This window comes from Heloderma suspectum, chromosome 4, assembly GCF_057233095.1.
Source record: "Heloderma suspectum isolate Gila_16-S chromosome 4, 16-S_ref, whole genome shotgun sequence".
Lineage (NCBI taxonomy): Eukaryota > Metazoa > Chordata > Lepidosauria > Squamata > Helodermatidae > Heloderma > Heloderma suspectum.
The window spans coordinates 296,865,969-296,888,680 of NC_139461.1; the positions used below are offsets into that span (position 1 = coordinate 296,865,969).

At 44.9% G+C, this 22,712-nt stretch overlaps 2 protein-coding genes across 2 annotated transcripts in view; one reads left to right on the forward strand and one right to left on the reverse strand.

The window, feature by feature from the left end:
* On the forward strand, positions 1–20,665 carry TUBB1 (tubulin beta 1 class VI). The gene is made up of 4 exons (XM_084854291.1): positions 1–172; positions 6,783–6,891; positions 9,066–9,176; positions 14,277–20,665. Exons 1-4 carry the CDS (start codon positions 116–118, stop codon positions 15,350–15,352), a joined length of 1,353 nt encoding a protein of 450 aa, XP_084710417.1. The 5' UTR covers positions 1–115; the 3' UTR covers positions 15,353–20,665.
* ATP5F1E (ATP synthase F1 subunit epsilon) overlaps positions 19,733–22,712 on the reverse strand; it is a 9,539-nt gene continuing 6,559 nt past the window's right edge. Inside the window, exon 3 of the mRNA XM_084854292.1 lies at positions 19,733–22,699. The gene's annotated coding sequence lies outside the window, so the exon portion shown is untranslated. The remainder of the gene's footprint in view (positions 22,700–22,712) is intronic.

The following is a 22,712-nucleotide window of genomic DNA, read 5'->3' on the forward strand; positions in this document are numbered from 1 at the left end:
ACATTTTGCAGATGATAAGAGAGGCTATAGCTGACAGTGCGAGGGTGATCAACTTGTGCCAGAAAGGACATCTGGAAAAACTGGAGTCAACTCTCGCTGTTGAACCCTGTGCAAAATGCGTGAAATCGTGCACGTTCAGATTGGCCAGTGTGGAAACCAAATTGGAGCTAAGGTAGGAGGTTGCTTTTAATAATACTTCTGAAAGACATTGGGATGCTGTTCTTAATATCTGCATTTGATGGGAATTTGGACAGTATGGGATCAAGACACCACTGAAGGTTGTTCCATGGTCAGAATGGTTACAATAAAATCAAGCTTAGAGTACATAAGAATATAAGAAGAGACTTCTTGGATCAGACAAACAGTTCACCCATTTAGTCCAGCATCCTGTTTTCTACAGATCCCAAGCAGATGCCTCTGGGAAGCCCACAAGCAGGACATGAGGGGGGTAGTCCTCTTCTGCTGTTGTTCCCTGCAACTGGCATTCAAAAGCCTACTGCCTCTAGAATTTGGGGGGGGGGGTTGCATAGAACCATAATTACTAGTAGCCACTGCTAGATTTTTCCTCCATTAATTTGTCTAATCCTCTTTCAAAAACATCGTGCAGCACAATGAGTGGGGAAAATTGTAAGAGTAGAAGGAAATGACTTCATGCAAGAGCAATGAGAATATTTGGTGAATAAATGCAAAGGCTAAGAAAGCTGAAGCATCTCAGCTAATCAGCTGTAGTAACATTCAGTCTAATATTACTTTGGCATTTGAAATGAAATGTTTTCTGCAAACAAAAACTACTCATTATTCCTTAAGATCACATGCAGGCAGTGAGATAAACAGACACACAAAATGGCGATGACTGAATTTATTAACTAGTTCACAAGTGATATTCTGATCCCCAGAGAAGCCTGCGGTAGTATTCCCACTGATGTTCATAGGGACGTCCACACTTTAAGAACAAAAGAACATAAGAAGAGCTATGTTGTATCAGACCAAGAGTCCATCTATTCCAGCATCCTGGTTCACACAGTGGCCAACCAGCTGTCAGCCAGGAAGCCACAAGCAGGATGCAAGTGCCACAGCACCCTCCCACCCATGTTCCCCAGCAACTGGTGTACATAGGCTCACTGCCTCTGATACTGGAGGTAGCACATAGCCATCAGACTAGTGGGTATTGATAGACTTCTCCTCCAGGTATTTATCTAACTCCCTTTAAAAACCATCCAAATTGGTGGCCATCACTACATGTTGTGGTAGTGAATTCCATAGATTAACTATTGTGAATCTGGATGCGTTGTGTGAATCTACATAAGAAATCCAGGTTGCCACCCCACCCCCACTAGGGTGCTTCTAGATCAGGCTTTTATGGTGCCCTCACTCTACTTCATGGAATTTTACACTGGATCCAGATATCTTCAACTCCTAAACTTCCCATGTTTTCCCACTGCTTCTTCTATCCCTTACCTCAGATAATCTGTTAAAGAGAAGCTGGAATTGCTAGTGGCTGCACAGTCCCTTCTCATTGGTAGCCCCAGAAGCTCTTCATCTGGATGAATCCATAGTCATCATGTACTCTCATCAGGGCCAGGGTCAAGGGTAGGCATGGTCTGTTGCGGGCCACACTCCAGCGGGGGCCCACGGACAAGAGCGCCCTGGAGTTGCTTCACCATGGCAACCTGCTTGTTCAGCTGCCTCTTGCTTTGGCCCAGAGAGTGGTGGAGATGACAAAGAGGCGCAACAGATGCCACTGCCTCCTTGTTCGCTGACTCTCTGCCTGCCTGTCAAGCTAGCAAGCGGTAGCAGTGGTGAAAAAGAGGATGAGGAGCAATAGCAGCCAGTGACAATGGGGATGAGAAGGTGGACTCGCTGAGGGAGGGGGCCCGCTGAGGGTGCCTTGCCCAAGGGCCCTCAAAAGCCTGACTCTCATCCAGACAAGGACAAATGGGTTCAGACAAGAATCCAGGATTACAGGACATTCCTATTCATGTTTACTCAGTCAGTAGTAAACCTCCCTGTGTTCAGTGGAGCCTATTCCCTCCCTAGTCAGCGTGTTTTAGGATGGCGGCCTTAGTGAAAGAAACTGGTGTGAAAAAAAGCTCTACATTTCTCTCGTTCACAAATCATTTTGCCTGGTAATAGGGCACCTTGGGGAAGGTCAGCAAGATAAGCAGCCCAGGGCAGGGCCTGATAACACCTTTTAACACGGTATATCCTGAGGAGCATTTCTCTAAATATGGCTGATTGAAAATGGCAATGCAGAATTGGATGCTGAGGCTGTGGTCCATCCTATATTCTTAATGCGGAAGTAAGCAGGGGAGGATGGCTCAATCATTCAGTGGCTTTAGCAATAGCAACTCGGTGGAACATCCCCATTTAGAGGCAGTATACCTTGGAATCCCAGCTGCCAGAGACAAACAGTGGGAATGCCTAACAACGTCATGCCCTGCTCCCAAAGAAATATAGCTAGCTGATTTGGAGACTTCGGTCTGATGTAGCAAGACCCAGTAAAGGCTGCTTTGCACCTTGGATAGCTCCTTTAGAGTTCTGACTGAAACCCGGAGCGGATCCACTGCCCCACTGACATCGGAGCCACCAGCCTCCACTAGAAAGACCCTTTCTTATGGTCTTAAGTTAAGGATTGAGGCTGTATGTAAACATGGAAACATTTTCTGCCTGCATAGATTGTGGGCTAAAGACCAGAGGCATTTAAAACGCTGATGGTTACAGAAGGAGGGTGAGCCTGCATTGGTGCACCTGCAATCCCAGATAAAGTGGCAGCGGGGCTGGATGCCAGAGTGTGGAGGCAAGATAAGCATCCCGCATTACAGAGCCAGTCCATCCTACTGCTTGTTTTCAGTGAGAAGTCTGCCTGGCTGCTGTCACACTCCTGATTCCTGGTGGCAGGACCAGTTCACACATCATGTGTTCCCTACCAGAGTATACTTTTTTTTTTTTAAAGGACACCAAGATATGCCATCATGAAGGAAGATCATGCCAGTGTCAGTTTTACCAGATGGCGCCCAAAGAGTATACACCTGCTCTAACTTTTGTGATCGTCACACATGATTGTGTACTTGCACAGGTTTCCCTCTCCTGATGCATCTGTGTACACCTGTCTAGAGAAAATATGTTTGGGGACCCACCATGGCACAATAAGAAGGGCAGCTGGTGATCCATTGAAAAGGCAGGTAGCTTTCCCTGTGGGGATGGGTTCTTGGAGACTCAGAGCCTATGCTGGACCTATAGCTGTTCTTGGCAGCCTTATTTTATTTTTATTAATGTTTCAGCCACAAATTATAGACAGATAGACATACAGACACGGACCCACACACACACGGACACACACACATTGGGGGAGGCACAGAAGGGGGAAAGTGCACTTTTATACACTTTGGGGGTGGGGCAGGGGCAAGCTTTCTGAAAGACAAATAATGGTCTCTTTCACATTAATGCTCTCATCCTAAACATATTTTCTCAGAACAAAGTCCAGTTGATTTTAATGGAGAAGGCAACAGAGCACAGCTGAGTGTTAGTGGCTTAAAAGGGAGCCAATCAGCTACCTTCTGTCTCCTAAATTTTATACCACCCCAGTTCTGCCACGGACAGATGGAAGCGAAGCATTTCCATGCGGAACTGCCTTTTTTTTTTTTTTTTTAAGAAATACTGGTAATAAATACTCAAAAGTAAGTCCCATTGAGTTCAATGGGGCTTACTCCCAGGAAACTGGGTACAGGATTGCAGCCTAAAGGTATAAAGGGTGCCTTGCCTTCAAGTAACCACATGGATCCAGGAGTAGGAAGGGGGTGAACTATTTGTCTGGGGGAGTATCTGCTCCCCACTCCTGTGGTGCCCCCTGTGATTTTGGCCATGATGTAGCCTAGCTTTGTGGACCAGCCTGAGAAGATTCTTCACCTGAAGACAAATTTTAAGGAAGCTGAAAGTGGTTTGAAAGAGCATTCTGCTTCCCACGTTGCGCACATACCTTGGATTGGATCCAGAATTGACTGTCTGTGAAGGGAAGGGCTCCTTCCATTGGCAGAGGAAACCAGGATCTGGTGCAGCCTGCCTGCTGGATGGATGGATGGAAGGGCAGGGCTGCAATTTCTGCCACGTCCTCCTCCTCTCTGCATCCCCCAGTGCCACCTCACATGCTGTCCTGGAGTTTCCCCCAACCCTACAGAGCAGATTTTCAGTGGTGTCAGGAGCTGCAAGGGTGAATCCAGTATAATCACCCCCTCCACTTCTACCCCCCAGATCATCCCATTTACTGAGTTCTGTTCTGTGAAATATTGGATTCAACCCATTAATTTTGTTCCATTGCTGCCTCGCAACCAAACAAGCAGGGCTGCTGCTAGGCACTTAAAAGATTTGGGGCCCAAGTGCAAGGACAAAAATTTGCATAAATTTGCATATAAGCCATCCAATTAATTTATCATGCAAATCAGTCAGAACTCTAAAGGAGCTATCCAAGTTGCAGAAGCCCCACTTACACTGGAGTCCCCAGCTTCCACTGTCTTCAATCCATTTGCATCCAACTCTAGATCATCGCAGATCAGTAGTTCCTCTTCAATTACAATGAATTTGCAATCTCTCACTGTCCTTTCCTCTATTCCCCCAATTCTCTCTCTTTCCCTCCTGGAGGAAAATTGCCCCTTCTCTTGCAGTTAAGCATAGAAGGAAACCTTCCATTAACACCAGTGGAAGCTTTTTCCTCCTAAGCTTAATTGCCATGCCAGGTGGGGGAATTGGAGGTGGGGATATTCCAGCATGCAGGGAGGGCAGGGCTAACCCTTCCCTCCCCAGCTGAAATCCCCCTTGAAAATTGTCCCCTGCATGGCAATTAAGCCAACTGGCACCAATGGACACTTAGGGTTCTGGGGAATAGATTTGGGATCATGAGCCCATGGGCCCAGGCCTAGCAGCGCCTGTGCAAACAAGTGTTTGAAACAATGCAAAAGCCAGCAGACCCTATTTACCAGAGAGGAATGTGGCATTAGTGTATAGACCACAAACTGCTGTCTGAAAACCCACTTTCAATTCTCTGGAAAACAACAGCAGAACTCTTGTCCTGCCTACCAAAAAGGCTGTGACCAAAAAGTACCCTGGATTTGTTACCGTCTTCCTAACCCAAACATGCTGAAAACGCAACTGCATAGAGAGCAGGCATCTGATCAGACTGTGCTCCATATTATTCAAGATGGGAGTTCACTGGGCCATGCAAACAGCCATTCCATGGGTATGATGCAGCAAGTGAATTCAGAAGAAACAAAAGCAACCCAGGACCAATTTGTGTGTTGAGAAGGGAGAAAGTTGATAATTGTGCCAAGTGACTGATGTGTGGCTTCAACGATATGCAGAGATAGGCAGCTATGCATTTGCAGGTGCATTCGGAGCTTTTGTGTGTCATTCCATTTAATAGACTTTAGTAACTGATTCCAGGACCTGGAGATCTGGGTTCCGTGGTTCCCTGCTCAGCCATGAACTTACTGTGTAGCCTTGGACAGGTCACTTGCTCTCAGCCTCAGATGTCCATCTGCAAAATGGGAATAATAATCACTGACTTTGTAGGGTTGTGAGGACACAGTAGAGTTGGAAACTGTTGTGGATGTTACAGCGTTATAGGAATTGTTTCTAATAACAATTGCACTGCTTTTTCTGGCCTGAGGAGTACCATTCCTAATTAATTTGAGAGCAAGAGCCTGTGAAAGCTCCAGGGTACTTAAGAACATAAGAAGAGCCGTGCTGGATCAGACAAAGGGTTCATTTAGTCCAGCATTCTGTTCTCGCAGTGGCCAAACAGCTGCCCATGGGAAACCCACAAGTAGGGCATAAGTGCAATAGTATCCTCCCACCCATGTTCCCCAGCACCTGGTGTACATAGGCATACTGCCTCTGGTACTTGAGGTAGCATATAGCTATTGGTACTAGTAGCTATTGATAGCCTTCTCCTCCAGGAATTTGTCTAATCAATGTCTGAAGGCTTAAGAAATAGGTATATTGCTGAAGCTAAGCAGGGCTGGGTCTGGTCAACGTTTCGAATGAGCCCCGCCTGCCATTTACAGTTGTCATCAGAGGGCCTGTTCTATGTCCCACTACTTAGAGCAGGGGTGCTCACACTTCAGGCTTGCAGGATCTCCTGTTTTTTCACTTGAATCCTGAAGTGCACCAATCAGAGCCAAGTGCAAAATAGTGGCTCTGGTGGGCGGAATTAATGAACAGGGTGCCTCTGAGCACATGCTCAGCCCAGAGAATTTGTGATCAGTATCAGAACCAAGCTCACAAGTCCTTTCATGAACAAATCCACTCCTGGTTTTTCCCTTCCCAAGTGTGCTTTCTCAGCAAATTTATTTACAGGGAGGGGGGGAATTCACAGGCATTCAGGATTCAGTCCCATAGGGCACAAATCTGCATAAAATCTGCATGTGGTACTTTATATCTATATATGCAATTATTAGAAATAATTACAAGGATTTATTTAAATGTATATATATAATTTAAGTAATGCGTTAACCCTTCCATCCCCAACTGCAATCCCTCTGGAAATGCTTCTATTGGCACCAAAAGACACTCAGGGTTCTGTGGAATAGATCCAGGACCCTTTGAAATAGATTTGGGGTGGATGCCATGGGCCCAGGCCTAGCAACACCACTGTGGGGAGGTGGGTGGGGGGAACCTTGAGTTCCATGGAGGAAAGTTGTGATGTAGGTGCCAATAATAAAAGTCCCCTGCCTCCTACAAAGATCAGAAGTAGCATGTTATTATTCTCAAATTCTGTTTTTCTCTTTCAGTTCTGGGAAGTCATAAGCGATGAGCATGGAATCGATACCACAGGAAACTACTATGGTGATTCACCACTCCAGCAGGAAAGAATTAATGTGTACTTCAATGAAGCCTACTGTAAGTTGTTGGTAACTGGGCAGGGAAATTAGCTTACAACTGCAATAGCAGAGGATAAAAATAGAAAAACACTTGTCATCTTCCATTGTCAGGAACTCTATACATGTTCCTAACTGTTTATAAAGATTGTTCACAAGACTGTAGTATCAGCCTCAGAGACAGATGAATTGCAAAAGAGATTAGGGCTCACTTACCTGAGAGTAAGTCCCGTTGAACATAATAGGGATTGCTTCTGAGTAGACACATCTATAGGATAGCACTACACTGAATACTTCTACTCAACTGTGGCTGCAATCCTAAATACATTTACTAGGGAGTAAGCCCCCTTGAAGACAATGAGACTTACTTTTGAGTAAATATGCATAGGATTGCACTATATGCTAGCAATGTAGCAAGCAAGCAAGTTGAACAGAACTTTTCCAAACAGCAGATGTCTTTGCAAGCTGAACTTTTGCTATCCCAACACTACACTTGCCCCAGGAAAATATATAACCCAAGCCATTCAGGATCTCAGATTCCTTCTCTACCCCAGAGGTAGGCAACCTGGTGCCTGCCATATGTTTTGGACTACAACTCCCATCAGCCCCATCCAACATGGGCATTGATAATGGATTATGGGAGTTGTAGACCAAAACATCTGCAGGACACCTGGTTGCCTACCTACCCTTTCTCTACCCTAACATGGGGATTGTTTAATTGTTAAACTTAACATCCTTCAATACGATGTTATTTTAAAACAATAACAGCAACCCTGAAGGTCTTTCAGAGATAAAAGTTCCAAGACAGCAAAAACAAAAACAGAAAGAAAAGAAAAAAAGGTCAATTTGTGTATGTGTCTAATGATAGTTCTGTGTGTATTTCTCCTATCTATAAAATTTACACATTTTAAACATACTGACCATCATCTAGTGGAGGCAGAGGGCAACTGCATAAGCATCTGGTGTTTTTCGGTTGCTGCCTATGGAAAGAGAAAGAGTCTTGTGGTGCTTTTTCATTTCCTAGGCAGGAAAAGAAGCAGGGCTCACTGTCCTCTGGGTTATGATGCAGCAAATTCCATTGAAGTCAGCACGCACCATGTTGCTGTTTTCATTGAAAACACAGAAACAAAACTGCTGGGAAATTGCTATTGGGGGCCGGGTGGTGGTGGTGGTGGTGGTGGTGGTGGTGGTGGTGGAGGGGCTTGGTTGGACAAAAGATCATTAAGGAGCCAGGCTGACTGCTTAGCATTCCTTAATGGTCAGTGGCCAAGCTGTGCCAGGCCAGCCACATCTTTTGTTAACGAAAGTGCAGCTAAGTAGCCCAGAATGGTTAAGAAATAGTCGGAGACACCTCTAGAACTAGAGATGGCAGCTTTCCCCAGCCTGGTTCCCTCCAGATATGTTGGACTGTAACTCCCATCACCTGCAGCCAGGCCATGCTGGCTGGGGATGGTAGGACTTGTAGTCCAACACATCTGGAGGGCACCAGGCTGGGCAAGGCTGGGCTGTGGGAACATGATATCGCGCTCAGAGGCATCCTGGGGAATTTAAGACGCGGCAGTGCTGCCAATACTCCATCTAACTTTTTAAAATCCGCACCGGGCTGCCCAGTAGTGATTGTTCCCATGGCTGCCCACTGTGGCACCACTGCTCACCCCTCTGCCCCTCAGTAAGCCCATAGGGGGGCCCATCAGGGTGTGGCTGGGGCACTGGAGTCAACTCAGGAACTGTGTGGCAGCACACTGGAATGCATCTTGCCCAGGCTGGCTCCAAAACTGGTGCTGGCCTTGACTAGAAAGCACCTTGGGGCACTGGGCATTACCCAACAAAGGACGGGGTCACCATCACTTAGCTTAGACCTCTGTGAGTATCCAAGTCCCATGGAATTTTGGATTGTGGCTGTTTATTTATTATTAATACTTACATATCACTTAATATAATAAAATCCCTAAGCTCTTGCATGTCTAAGCCCCGAAACCGAGCCACGTAGGCCCTCTTAAACTGAAACCCCTACCTTCCATTTAGCAGCCTAATTAATCCATCCACGTTTATTCTAGTGTCCTCCCAGTGACTTCTGCTTCTGTTATAGTGTTCTAAATGAAATATGTAGATTGAGGAAATGCATTGTTTAGGGGAGGCTTGTATTGATACTACTTGTGCTAACCATGCCTTTGAATTGTTTTCCTTCTGCTGCAGCCCATAAATATGTTCCTCGTGCTGTCCTAGTAGACCTGGAGCCTGGAACTATGGACAGTGTGCGGTCTAGCAAAATAGGCCCGCTCTTTCGCCCTGATAACTTTATTCATGGTATGTGTGATGCATGAATAATACAAATAGACTTTCATAGAGGAATATGAAAGCAGCATGGCTGCTGTGTATCATCAAATCATAGAATAATAGGGTTGGAAGGGGCCTACAAGGCCATCGAGTCCAACCCCCTGCTCAATGCAGGAATCCAAGTCAGAGCATCCCTGACAGATGGCTGTCCAGCCTTGTCTTGAATGCCTCCAGTGTGGGAGAGCCCACCACCTCCCTAGGTAATTGGCTCCATTGTCGTATTGCTCTAACAGTCAGGAAGTTTTTCCTGATGTTCAGCCGGAATCTGGCTTCCTGTCACTTGAGCCCATTATTCCGTGTCCTGCACTCTGGGATGATCAAGAAGAGATCCTGGCCCTCTTCTCTCTGCCAACCCTTCAAGTACTTGAAGAGTGCTATCATATCTCCCCCCAGTCTTCTTTTCTCAAGGCTAAACATGCCCAGTTCTTTCAGTCTCTCTTCATAGGGCTTTGTTTCCAGTCCTCTGATCATCTTTGCTGCCCTCCTCTGAACCCTCTCCAGTTTGTCTGCATCCTTCTTAAAGTGTGGTGCCCAGAACTGGACACAGTACTCCAGATGAGGCCTAACCAGTGCTGAGTAGAGGGGAACTAGTACTTCCCGGGATTTGGAAGCGATGCTTCTATTAATGCAGCCCAAAAGAGCATTTGCCTTTTTTGCAGCCACATCACATTGTTGGCTCATATTCAGCTTGTGATCGACAACAATTCCAAGATCTTTCTCGCTTGTAGTGTTGTTGAGCCACATATCCCCCATCTTGTAACTGTGCATTTGGTTTCTTTTTCCTAGGTGCAGAACTTGGCATTTATCTCTATTAAATGTAATTCTGTTGTTTTCTGCCCAGTGCTCCAGTCTATCAAGATCACTTTGAATTTTGTTTCTGTCTTCCAAAGTATTAGCTATCCCACCCAATTTGGTGTCATCTGCAAATCTGATCAGCATTCCCTGCACCTCCTCCTCCAAGTCATTCATAAACATGTGGAAGAGCACTGGGCCCAGGACCGAGCCCTGCGGTACCCCACTCGTTACCTCTCCCCAGCTTGAGAAGGTCCCATTGATAAGCACTCTTTGAGCCCAATTCTGTAGCCAACTGAGGATCCACCGGATCGTTGTTTCATCTAGCCCACTTCGAGCTAGTTTGCTCATCAGGATATCATGGGGCACTTTGTCGAAAGCTTTGCTGAAGTCGAGGTATATGATGTCTACAGCATTCCCATAGTCTACAAGTGAGGTTACCTGATCAAAAAATGAGATCAGATTTGTCTGGCAGGACTTGTTTTTGACAAATCCATGTTGGCTTCGAGTCATCACAGCATTGTTTTCAAGGTGCTTACAAATGGATTGCTTTATCATCTGCTCCAGAATTTTCCCTGAGTTTGATGTCAGACTGACTGGTCTGTAGTTCCCAGGTTCCTCCTTTTTACCCTTTTTGAAGATAGGGACAACGTTAGCCCTCCTCCAGTCATCTGGCACTTCCCCCGTCCTCCATGATTTCTCAAAGAGAATAGACAGCGGTTCTGAGAGTTCTTCTGCCAGTTCCTTTATTCCTCTAGGATGCAGTTCATCCGGCCCTGGAGATTTGAACTCATTCAAAGTAATTAGGTGTTCCTTGACCGTATGCCTATCGATCTCAAGCTGCAATCCTGCCCCTTCAGCCTGCACTTCGCCTTTGCCAGGGGGGTCATAGACCCTCTTTTGGGAGAAGACTGAGCCAAAGTAGGAATTGTGCACCTCTGCATTTTCTTTGTCATCTGTTATCGTTTTGCCATCCTTATTTAATAGCTGAACCACCATTTCTTTCCTCTGCTTTTTACTATGCACGTAGCTGAAGAAAGCCTTTTTGTTGTTTTTAGCATCCCTCGCTAGCCTCAGCTCGTTCTCAGCTTTAGCCTTCCTGACACCATCCCTGCAATTCTGTGCTACCTGCCTGTACTCTTGCTTTGTTACTTGGCCTTCTTTCCACTTCCTATATGTGACCTTTTTTGTTTTCAGGTCATCCCTATGGTTTTTGTGAAGCCACATTGGCTTCTTCTGTTGTCTTCCACCTTTTCTTCTTGTTGGAATTGTTTGTGATTGTGCCTTGAGAATTTCCTTTTTTCAAAGCTCCCACCCATCTTGGACTCATTTTCTCGTTAGCATCGCTTGCCATGGGACCTTACTGATCATTGTTCTGAGTTTATGAAAATCAGCTTTCCTAAAATCCAGGGTACGCGTTTGACTACACTCGGCTTTTGCTTCCCTTAGAACCAAGAACTCAAGTGCAACATGGTCGCTTTCCCCCAGAGTTCCTGTAACTGCTACTTTATCCACTAAGTCATCTCTGTTGGTTAGGATCAAGTGAAGGATAGCCGATCCTCTAGTTCCTTCCTCTACTTTCTGTAGGAGGAAGTTATCCGCCACACAAGTCAGGAATTTCCTGGAGGGGCCATGTTTTGCAGAATTTGTCTCCCAACAAATATCGGGGAAATTGAAGTCCCCCATTACTACTACATCATGCTTCCTTAAAACATTGGCTATTTGCTTTTCAAAAGTTTCATCCTCGTCTTCTCCTTGGTTGGGTGGCCGGTAGTAGACTCCGACCACCAGGTTCCTTTTATTCTTTGCTCCATTTATTTTGATCCAGATGCTCTCGATGGAGGCAAGCTCCTCCTCCTGTATTTCTGTGCAGAGATATGTATTTTTCACATACAGTGCAACCCCACCTCCCTTTCTGTTCCTCCTGTTCTTTTTGAACAACTTATATCCTTCAATTGCTGTATTCCAGTCATGAGAGTCATCCCACCAAGTCTCAGTTATACCTATCGAGTCATAATTTCCCTCCTGTATTAAGATTTGAAATTCGTTCTGTTTGTTTCCCATACTCTGGGCATTAGTATATAGACATCGAAGACCATATGCTTCATAGTCTGGCTTTCTTCCTACATGTTTCTGAAGACTATTATTGGGCGCTATTAGAGCTGTTCTCTCCGTTGCAGTGCATGCGCCTACATCCATTGTTACCCCCAACATTACATCTCCCTTCCCCGTAGGATTCAGTTTAAAGCCCTCCTGATGAAGTTTTTCATGCTGTGGCCAAACACATTCTTCCCATCCTTTGTGAGGTGCAACCTGTCCCTTGCCATCAGCCCATCTTCCAGGAAGTATAGCCCGTGGTCCCAGAATCCAAATCTCTCTCGTTGGCACCACCTTCGTAGCCAGTCATTCACCCGGAGTATTTTTCGTTCCCTTTCTATCCCTCTTCTAACTACTGGAAGGATGGATGAGAAAACTATCTGGGCCTCAAAGTTCTTGAGTTTCCTTCCCAGAGCTTCAAAGTCTGACGTGATTTCTTCGTAGCTCCGCTTGGCGATATCATTTGTTCCCACATGGATGAGAAGAAAGGGATACCTGTCAGTGGGCTTTATGAGTGCAGGCAACCTTTCAGTCACGTCTCTAATTCATCCTCCTGGGAGACAACATCCCTGGCGAGTCCACGGGTCTTCGCGACATACTTGGGTCTTGATCCCACGCAGCAAGGAGTCTCCCACTACTACCACTCTTCTCTTCTTGTTGTTGTAGGCCTGGGTTTCATCGCCTCTGTTTGACTGACCTTCAGCCTCTTGCTCACTCTCATGTAGGTTCCCCTGTGATTCTTCCTCTGCAGGCTGTCCTCCAGTCTCATCCGCAAGTACCTGGAATCGGTTCCACAGCTCCACTGCTTCCACTGGTGCAGAGTGGCGTCTAGTTCTTCTCCTGTCACCCTTTTCCAAGGAGTATCCTCTACTCCATTTTTCTTCACCTCAGCATTTCCCACTGCCTCATGTTGCTGTTGCTCTTCAAGCTTCTGGTCTTCCCTTTGCTGCTGTAGTTCCCCCATTCTGTCCAATAACTCTTCGTGTTCTCTTATTCCCTGGAGGGTTGACAGTCGCCGCTCCAGTCCACTTACTTTTTCTTCCAGCAGTGTGATCAACTTGCACTTGTTGCAGGTGTAGGCCATGTTATTCTCAGGCAAGAAAACAAATGGACCCTCAAAGGTGCTAACCTCTTCAGTAGCCGTTTCAGAATACTTAGAACTTGCTCTTTATTTTTTAAAAAAGTTTCTAGTCCTCATGGTTATGGAGAAAACATGATCTGAGAATATTTTGCTAAAATATTTGAAGGCAGAAGAGTTCTGGAGGCAGACTTGTATTAAACATAGGTGGAATGTCTCCATACACCACAAGTCTTTTTCTTACCTGTTACCAACTTTTGCTACAACCCATCTGGTTCCAACATACACACCTTGTAACCTCTACCCCTATTCTTTACACCGTAATTCTAAACCTGGTTCTAGTCAGAAAATTAAGGTTTGGGGGTTGTACAATTTGTAATTGTTTAGCATAAGCTTTCCAGCTCTTTATAGAAAAGAGACCAATAAAGGCAGACAAACCTAGAACTGAGCTTCCTGAAGATTTCTTACAGCTAAACTGGAAAATCTTTTTAAAAATGTGAGATATATTTACTAACAATGAAGGCCTAGGCATGTTTACTCAGAAGTAAGTCCAACTGAGTCCTATGGGTCTTATTCCCAAGTAAATGTGCACCTTAAACAGAATCCATCTTGCACCATCGATTCAATGCCTTCCTTCCTACTGTTGCCAATGCACTTAAGAGCATATTAATGTTTGTCTAATGCAGCCTTCCCCAACCTGGTGCCCTCCAGATGTGTTGGACCACAACTCCCATAATGGCCATGCTGGCTGGGGATGATGGAAGTTGCAGTCCAACACATCTGGAGGACCTCAGGTTAGGGAAGGCTGATCTAATGAAACTACCTTATCACCTGTCTTGTCTTAGACCTCATTTCTTTTGGCATTTGGGCATAGTCATTTTCACTTGTTAAAATAATTTGTTGAATTACCTAGGGTGCAATCCTATGCGTGTTTAGACAGAAAGAAGTCCTACAATGCCCAACGTTCCCCAGGCTGGGGAATGTTGGGCGTTGTAGGACTTTTTTCTGTCTAAACATGCATAGGATTGCACCTTTATTTGTCCAGTGATTCAGCAGATGTTTCTCTTACATTTAGCCACTTTTCCTTATAACTGTGCTTTCAGGAAATTCAGGCGCTGGTAACAACTGGGCAAAAGGTCATTACACCGAAGGGGCCGAGTTGATTGAAAACGTGATGGATATTGTGAGGAATGAGTGTGAAGGCTGCGACTGCCTTCAGGGCTTTCAGCTCACCCATTCCCTTGGTGGAGGAACAGGGTCTGGCATGGGCACTCTTCTGATCAACAAGATCAAAGAAGAATACCCCGACAGGATCATGAACACCTTCAGCGTGGTGCCATCACCAAAGGTTTCGGACACCGTCGTTGAGCCATACAACGCTATCTTATCCATCCACCAGCTGATTGAGAACACAGATGAAACCTTCTGCATTGATAACGAAGCGTTGTATGACATCTGTTTTAGAACGCTGAAGCTCCGCACACCAACCTACGGAGACCTAAATCACTTGGTGTCCCTCACCATGAGTGGCGTCACCACCTCACTACGCTTTCCTGGCCAGCTCAATGCCGATCTGAGGAAGTTGGCAGTCAACATGGTGCCTTTCCCCCGACTCCACTTCTTCATGCCAGGCTTTGCTCCACTAACTTCTCGGGGCAGTCAGCAGTATAGAGCACTCTCAGTTCCAGAACTCACCCAACAGATGTTTGATGCACGGAACATGATGGCAGCCTGCGACCCACGTCATGGGCGGTATTTGACTGTAGCTTGCATCTTCAGAGGCCAGATGTCTACCAGGGAGGTGGATGAAGAGTTGTTGGCTGTGCAGACCAAGCATAGTAGCCAGTTCGTGGAGTGGATCCCCAACAATGTCAAAGTGGCTGTGTGCGATATTCCACCTCGTGGGCTCAAGATGTCTGCCACCTTCATAGGAAACAACACAGCCATACAGCAGCTCTTCAGTAGGATCTCTGAGCAGTTCTCAGCAATGTTCAGGAGGAAAGCATTTCTCCACTGGTATACTGGTGAAGGGATGGATGTGATGGAGTTTTCTGAAGCAGAAGGCAACACTAATGACTTGGTGTCCGAATATCAGCAGTATCAAGATGCCAAAGCAGATGTAGAAGAATATGTGGAGGCAGAAGTGGAAGTTACTGAAGAAGAAAAGGAAACCCTCTAAAAGTAAGAGTGATTGAACTTTTGCCCCCCAAAGCAAACTGATTATCACCAATAAGGTGGCTGGACTCACCTATGTTTCTGAAGGAACTTCTAATACTATTATATTGAATGCAGAAACAACCATTTTTGAGTGTTAAACCAAAGTATGTGCAACTGCACCGTTGACTCCAAGGACATATATACCAGAACAAATCCCCCTACTTACAGCTTTGCTTAACTTTAGTGCCTCCAACTGATCAAAACAGTCAGCGTTTCTTCTGAATTGGTGCTTTTAACTGCTAATAAAGGTATTTCAAACAGGAAGAAGTTATAAGCATACCAGCCTGCTGGATTGAAAGGACAAATCCAAGAGATTACATGACAGAGTGTGATGGCTGACAGAGCATAAGAACGTAAGAAGAGCCATGCTGGATCAGACCAAGGGTCCATCTAGTCCAGCATTCTGTTCACACAGTGGCCAACCAGCTGTCGCCGGGAAACCCACAAGCAGGACAGGAGTGCCACAGCACCCTCCCACCCATGTTCCCCAGCAACTGGCACACATAGGCATACTGCCTCTGGTACTGGAAGTAGCACATAGCCATCAGGACTAGTAGCCATTAATCGACTTCTCCAGGAATTTGTCTAACCGCCTTTTAAAGCCATCCAAATTGGTGGCCATCTCTACATCTTGTGGTAGCAAATTACTTAGTTTATGCGCTATGTGAAGAAGTACTTCCTTTTATCTGTCCTGAATCTCCCACCAATCAAGAAGCAAAAGATAAATGTTCTAATTCAGCTCTAATCACATGCAACAATCAATGGTCTAAGATGGAGTTACACATCTCCACCGACATCATGAGACACCTCCAGCCAATACAATGGACCCTAGATGAGCATCACAGAGGATGCAAATGTTCAGCATGAACAGCTCCTTGTTGCATCAGGGTGACTGTGCCTAGGCAAGAGTACTTATTGACTCTTTTGTCCAAACATCCTCTTAAGTCACATCGGCCATAGAAGTTTGTTAATTGCTAAATAAGTTATTCAAATCTACATACAGTCAAGGCCAGAAATATTGGAACAAGGTTAACTGTTTTGGCAGTTGGCCTCTGTACACCACCACATTGAAGTTGAAAGGAAACACACCCAGATGGGAGTGAAGTCAGGACTTTCAGCTGTAATTCAAGGGGTTTGGCAAAAGTGGGGCACTAACCATTCAGGAAGGACAGCCAGTGGCATATATCCCCCCTATCGTTGGTGGCCTGTAAGTAATGGAACGAATGGCTGACAAGCAGCTGCATGGCCAGGTGTGGCCTGTTTCCTGGGTACCCCATGACCAATCAAGCAGAGAAAAGGCCTGGAGGTGGTTCTGAGTGTTACATTTGCATTTGGTAGCTGTTCACTGGAACTCCCAACATGAGGTCCAAAGAGGTGTCCATGCGAGGGAAGGAGGCCATCAGTAGGCTGAGGAAACAAAATAAACCCATCAGAGAGATAGCGAAAACATTGGGAGCGGCCAACACAACAGTTTGATATATCCTGAAAAAGAAGGAATTAACTGGCAAGCTCAGCAACAGCAAAAGGCCTGGAAGACCATGGAAGACCACTAAAGGGGATGACCGCAGAATGCTGTTCATGGTGAAGAGGAACCCTTTCACAACATCTAGCCAGGTCAAGAATGCTCTTGCGGAGGTAGGCATGTCACTGTCAACATCTACAGTCATGAGACGGCTTTATGAATGTAAATACAGAGGCTTCACAACAAGGTGCAAGCCACTGGTAACATTCAAGAACAGACAGGCCAGATTAGCCTTTGCCAGCAAACACCCACAAAAGCCTGCCCAGTTCTGGAAGAAGATTCTTTGGACTGATGAATCCAAGATTAACTTGTACCAGAATGATGGGAAGAGAAAAGTATGGAGAAGGAAAGGAACAGCTCATGATCCAAAGCATACCACATCATCTGTCAAACATGGTGGAGGCAGTGTTATGGTGTGGGCATGTATGGCTGCCAATGGAACCGGGTCACTGGTGTTTATTGATGACCTGACTGCTGATCAAAGCAGCAGGATGAATTCTGAAGTGTATAGGGCTATACTTTCTGCTCAGATTCAGCTGAATGCTGCCAAACTGACGCCGCCTCATATTGCAGATGGATAATGACCCAAAACATACAGCAAAAGCTACCCAAGAGTTCTGAAGACAAAGAAGTGGAATGTTCTTCAATGGCCAAGTCAGTCACCTGATCTCAACCCAATAGAGCATGCTTTTCCCTTACTGAAGACAAGACTGAAGGCAGAAAGACCCACAAACAAGCAGCAGCTGAAGCAGATAGCTGCAGTAAAGGCCTGGCAAAGCATCTAAAGGGAGGGAACTCAGCATTTGGTCATGTCCATCATGGGTTCCAGACTTCAGGCAGTCATTGACTGCAAAGGATTTTCATCCAGGTATTAAAGGCGATCCTTAAGTTTGAAATGATGTTGGTTTGTTCCATGACTTATGGGCCCCCAACAATGGGTGTGTGTGTATGCCACTGGCTGTACTTCCTGAATGGTTAGTGCCCCACTTTTGTCAAACCCCTTGAATTACAGCTGAAAGTCCTGACTTCGCTCCCATCTGGGTGTGTTTCCTTTCAACTTCAATGTGGTGGTGTACAGAGGCCATCTGCCAAAACAGTTATCCTTGTTCCAATATCTCTGGCCCTGACTGTAGCTGTTCCCATTATGCTTCATTCTTCTAGTTGATTTACATTCTTCCTGGAAATTTCCCTACACCAATTAGCTTTGGCATAACTCATTCCTACACACCTGGGAGTTTTCTGATGAGCAACCAAATGAATAGGAAACCTTAACTGAACGCAACTGCAGCATAATTGCAGAATGGTATTTGATTCCAAAAAATAAAAATAGCGGCTCCTTAACTATCTGTTTAGCTGACCTCCAGTTTAGGTGGATTTAGATATCGATTCATTGGACAAATGTTTTTCTTCTTCTTCAATTTCATTGTAAGCAGCTTTGCACCTATGATGCAAGAAAGTAAGAACTATATTGCTGGATGAAACTAGAAAATCCATCTAGCTCAGCATTCTCCACCCCCACCCCCATTGTTAACCAACTAGATGACTCTGGAAAGCTTCCTGCAGGGCATGAAATCAACAGTCTTCCCCATCATCTGGTACTGAGAGGTAGACTGCCTCTGAACACAGAGGTTCCATTTAACTGTGTGATAGCTAAAAGCTACTGAAAGACCTATGGGTAGTATCCAACTGTGCCTCAGAGCTAGTGCTAATGACACTGTGCTACTGTAAACCAACACTTGCACAATGGAACTAGCACTTGCTAGGGCAATGAGGAAAAGCAGTGATTTGCTGAATTTACGCTACTGTAGCAACATTAGCGCTATGGCACAGTTGGATAGCTTCCACTAATTTATCCAATTCTTTCAAAAGCCATCTAAGCGATTTGACATTACCATGCTTTGAGCCAGTGAATTTAATGTGTTGATTATGTATATTTGTTTTGGCTACCTCGACCCTACCACTACCACACACGTTCATTGGGTGAACCCTAATATTAACATAGGATTGACTTCCTTACCGTGTTGAAGTCAAGGGTTGGATCCAGATTTAGTTGTGCTTAGAATATGCCATTGAATTCAATGGGACTTAAGCTAGCCATGACTAAATTAAGTACTACCAATTTCAGAGGGTATACCCTTAAGTATGACTAAAACTAGATCCAACCCAAGGTCAAGAGTGAATTCTCAAGTTAGTTCAATGGGGCCAGGATTATCATTTACAGGTTGCAGCTCCTAAACCAGGTATGTTAATAAGCTAAACAGCTGAGGGCTCCAGTTGGACTTGTAGCATAGTTTGAGAATCGCAGTTGGTCTGCATATATTTTAATAGTAATTATTTGCAGAATATCTATTATTGATAGGTTTTAAGCAGTTGTATGTTTCTTATTCTTAAATCAGCCTTACTTTAAATAAAACCAGCTGAGAAGCCCATTATAACTTAAAGATTGAACATGTTTATTGAGGTGTAGAGCCCATCAGATGCATGAAACGGTATCTGAAGGCAACTGTATGCATTCTTACATGAGCATAAGCACTACAGAACACGCTGCAATTTACTGCTGAGTAAACATGCCTAGGGTCATGCTGCATGTTGCCAAATGTACATACACCTGTGTAAGAGAGTGTTTCCAATCGTGTGGCCAAAGGGCTAAGAAATGCAAAGGGTAGCAGTACATTATCATACCTATATGCAAAGAACAAATGAGTATAAGTCAGTCAGCATGACTTTAACATGGACAGTATTGACACTTACAGGGCAATCATTTTCTGTAGTGGGACGAAAGCTAATCCTTACAATACATGTGTTAGTTTTCAAGGTGCCACAGGACTCTGCTGCTTTCCCTAACGAAGACTTAAGACAACTACTCTTCAGGAATCGTTTCTAGTAGTGAACCTGCATTTCTGTGACAAAACAGCAGCACTAAATGACACTTTGCCACAACCCACACTATTCACCCCTGGCAGTCAAAGGGCACCAGCTATTAATATAACTTTATTTCCAGTCTACATTATGAAGTACTTTATAACTTTATTTCCAGTCTACATTATGCAGCACAGTCTTTGCTTTTTTATTCAGAATTTAGGGTGCAATCCTACATCCGCTAGACAGTGTCTAGACGGCCATAGGATTTTTCATTTTCTGGGAACTGAGCTCGGAGCCAGCACTCCAAGGTCAGTTCCCAGAAACCTGACTCCCCTCCCGCTCCCCGGCAGCACAGTTCATCCCGGGCTCCACGCTTGTAAGAGCAGCGAGGAGTGGCCAAAAGGGGGGTATTCCTGGAGGCGGGAAGGGGACGGCAGAAGCACCATTACATTTCCTGTGCACCATCTGACCTCCCCCCACCATGCTCTGAGGTGCCCTGGCTAGATAGCCATAATCGGCCACCTAGCCACAAATGCCGGGTGGCCAGAGCACGGAGATCCCCTCTGTGCTCCAGCTGCCCTGCATTGGAGAGTCAGTCACTTCTGAGTTCTAATCCATAGGATTATGCCCTTAGTGTATTTTAGAGTATTGTTGAGTTTTCTGGTGCAAATTTCTCTTGAATGCTTATGTGAAATATTTATTACTTTTCCCTTTATTATAAAACTGGTTTTGCTAGGAGGAAAAAGACAGATCCACCAGTATTACCTTGCTGTGTAATAAAAAACATTTATGTCAGTTGCCATTTACCTTACACTATAATTTTGACTATATATATTTAAGCTGTCTTTCACTGCAAATACTATATAATACATAATAAAAAGTGAGATGAAACTGGGTGAATGTTATTCATTCATAAACTTTCCTATGAATTAAAGGGGGAAATTAACTCCTAAGTGCTCATGTATCCTTAACCTTGAAAAGCAATAATCAAATCCTTTTACAATAATTTCCTGTGTGGGGCTTAAACAGGCTCACAAAACATCATTCCCCCCAGCCAGCTATGCCAAAAATGACACAGTACATCATATTCTCATTGAATTATTTATACTATTGCAACAAGACAAAAGAAATGCTCTGGAAAACCTCAGTTGTTGTTTTTTAAAGCTAATATTCCCTGAACATGTTTGGCTAAGTCCACTCTTCCTCTCACCCCCCCTCACAAGGACTGCAGAATAACATCACGCTCTCCCATTTCTTGTTGTGCTACTTTAGGACGGAGGAAGAGAACAGTTGTGTGGTAGAGCGTCAGAATGTGGGAAAGCTTTCCTTAACAGGGGACACAGTCTAGCCATTGTCAAACACTTTTAAATATCACCAATTCCAATGGAAGACATCGCAGTTGGCGCTTAATTCTCCTACTGAAATTGATGGAACTTTAAAAAAGTGCTTAGTCTGGATTGTGCCTAGACTTGTCAGTGAGAACATAGCATCTTCTGGATTTAATCTGCTACACTCCAAGTTTTAGGTAGTTAGAAGCTCAGACAACAGAATGTTTTAGAAAAAAGACTTCCTAACTGTGGGTTGGATCCAGTGGTGCTGTTTTGCCAGTTGAAGGGGAACTGCTGGTGGAATGGATTTTCCTCTCCCCCCTGCAACTCCCCAAATCTGCTCAGGAGCATTGCGAGACCCTCTGGAGCAGATTTGTGGCACACATGGGGGGCTGCAGAGGGAGGGGAGGGGAGGGCGGGGATGTCCTGTTGCACAAGTAGACTTCTGCTCACACAGCACTGGATGCAACATTTATATATACACTGCCTTTGTTTCCAAAGCAGAAGCACTCATTCTTTGCAGATCTAAAGCCTTTGAAATATTTGAAGCTAACTAGATGAAGAGTGCAATCCTTTACCCACCTACCTGTGAGTAAGCTCAGTGACCACAGTTGGTGTTACTTCCAAGTAAACACGTATAGGATCACACTATAAGTGATGAAAATGTTCTAATTTATGTTTCCTTACTCTGGATATTGATTGTTGAGTTATATTTGAACATAGCTTTAATTATATTCTCAACTGTATTTTTGTTATAGCCAGTGACTGAAAAAAATTCCTATAATACTTGTGATCACATTAGGCTACTTGAAATGAAAAGGAGGGATTATACACATACACACCAGTGAATGGATCCAGCTTTGTGCAGGTTGGGATAGCCTTTAATTTGATACAGCAAAGCCCTCAAGAAATGTTATGCCATTGAAAGACGGACATATTGTGTCTGCCCAGTCTAAGTGAAGCCTTATCCCCCCGGCACTCCTAGGGGCAGCCTGCCATGGCGCACCCATATAGCTCTCGGAGGGGTCTGTCCACTCCATTGCACTCAGAGGGAATTGCCCCTTAGCAAGGGAGAGGGGCCAGCCGTATAACTCTATCCTTCAGACTCCCCTCCCCACCCTCAGCTTTAAATTGTCCACTGCAAAGCTATGCACTGACTAGGGATGTCTGTCACCTGGTGACTAAGAGTGGTAGTGCAGGCTTCAAACACACATACACATTTTAATTAAAACAAATGAATGTGTTTTTAAAAACCAAATAACTCCAAGGTGCACACCCCTAGGATCCTCTTCGTATGCATGCCAAGTTCCAGATGTATAGTTTCACAATCTTGGCACTGTGGTGCTGACACACATCCTTCTTTTATTATAGAAAGCAGATAGAGAAGACACAACCTAGTAAAACCCAGTTTTACTGTACAATCCCAAAATATTGCATTACTCTTGCTCAATAAAAGAATAGTCATTAAAAGCATCCTCACAAAGTTCCATTTATTGCCATGCTGATTTACACACACACAGAATTTTCACTGAGGAAGCAGTTACAATGTGTACAATCAGGCCCACGAGTCGTCATTTTGCCCATTATAGATCAGACCCTGTAAGACAATT

What these genes read in the sequence shown, in the direction of transcription:
- TUBB1 (XM_084854291.1), top strand. Translation starts at nt 116, where the DNA reads ATGCGTGAAATCGTGCACGTTCAGATTGGCCAGTGTGGAAACCAAATT. An exon ending in GAAACCAAATTGGAGCTAAG is followed by an intron (nt 173 to 6,782) that starts GTAGGAGGTTGC and finishes TTTCTCTTTCAG; the next exon opens with TTCTGGGAAGTCATAAGCGA. An exon ending in CCCTGATAACTTTATTCATG is followed by an intron (nt 9,177 to 14,276) that starts GTATGTGTGATG and finishes CTGTGCTTTCAG; the next exon opens with GAAATTCAGGCGCTGGTAAC.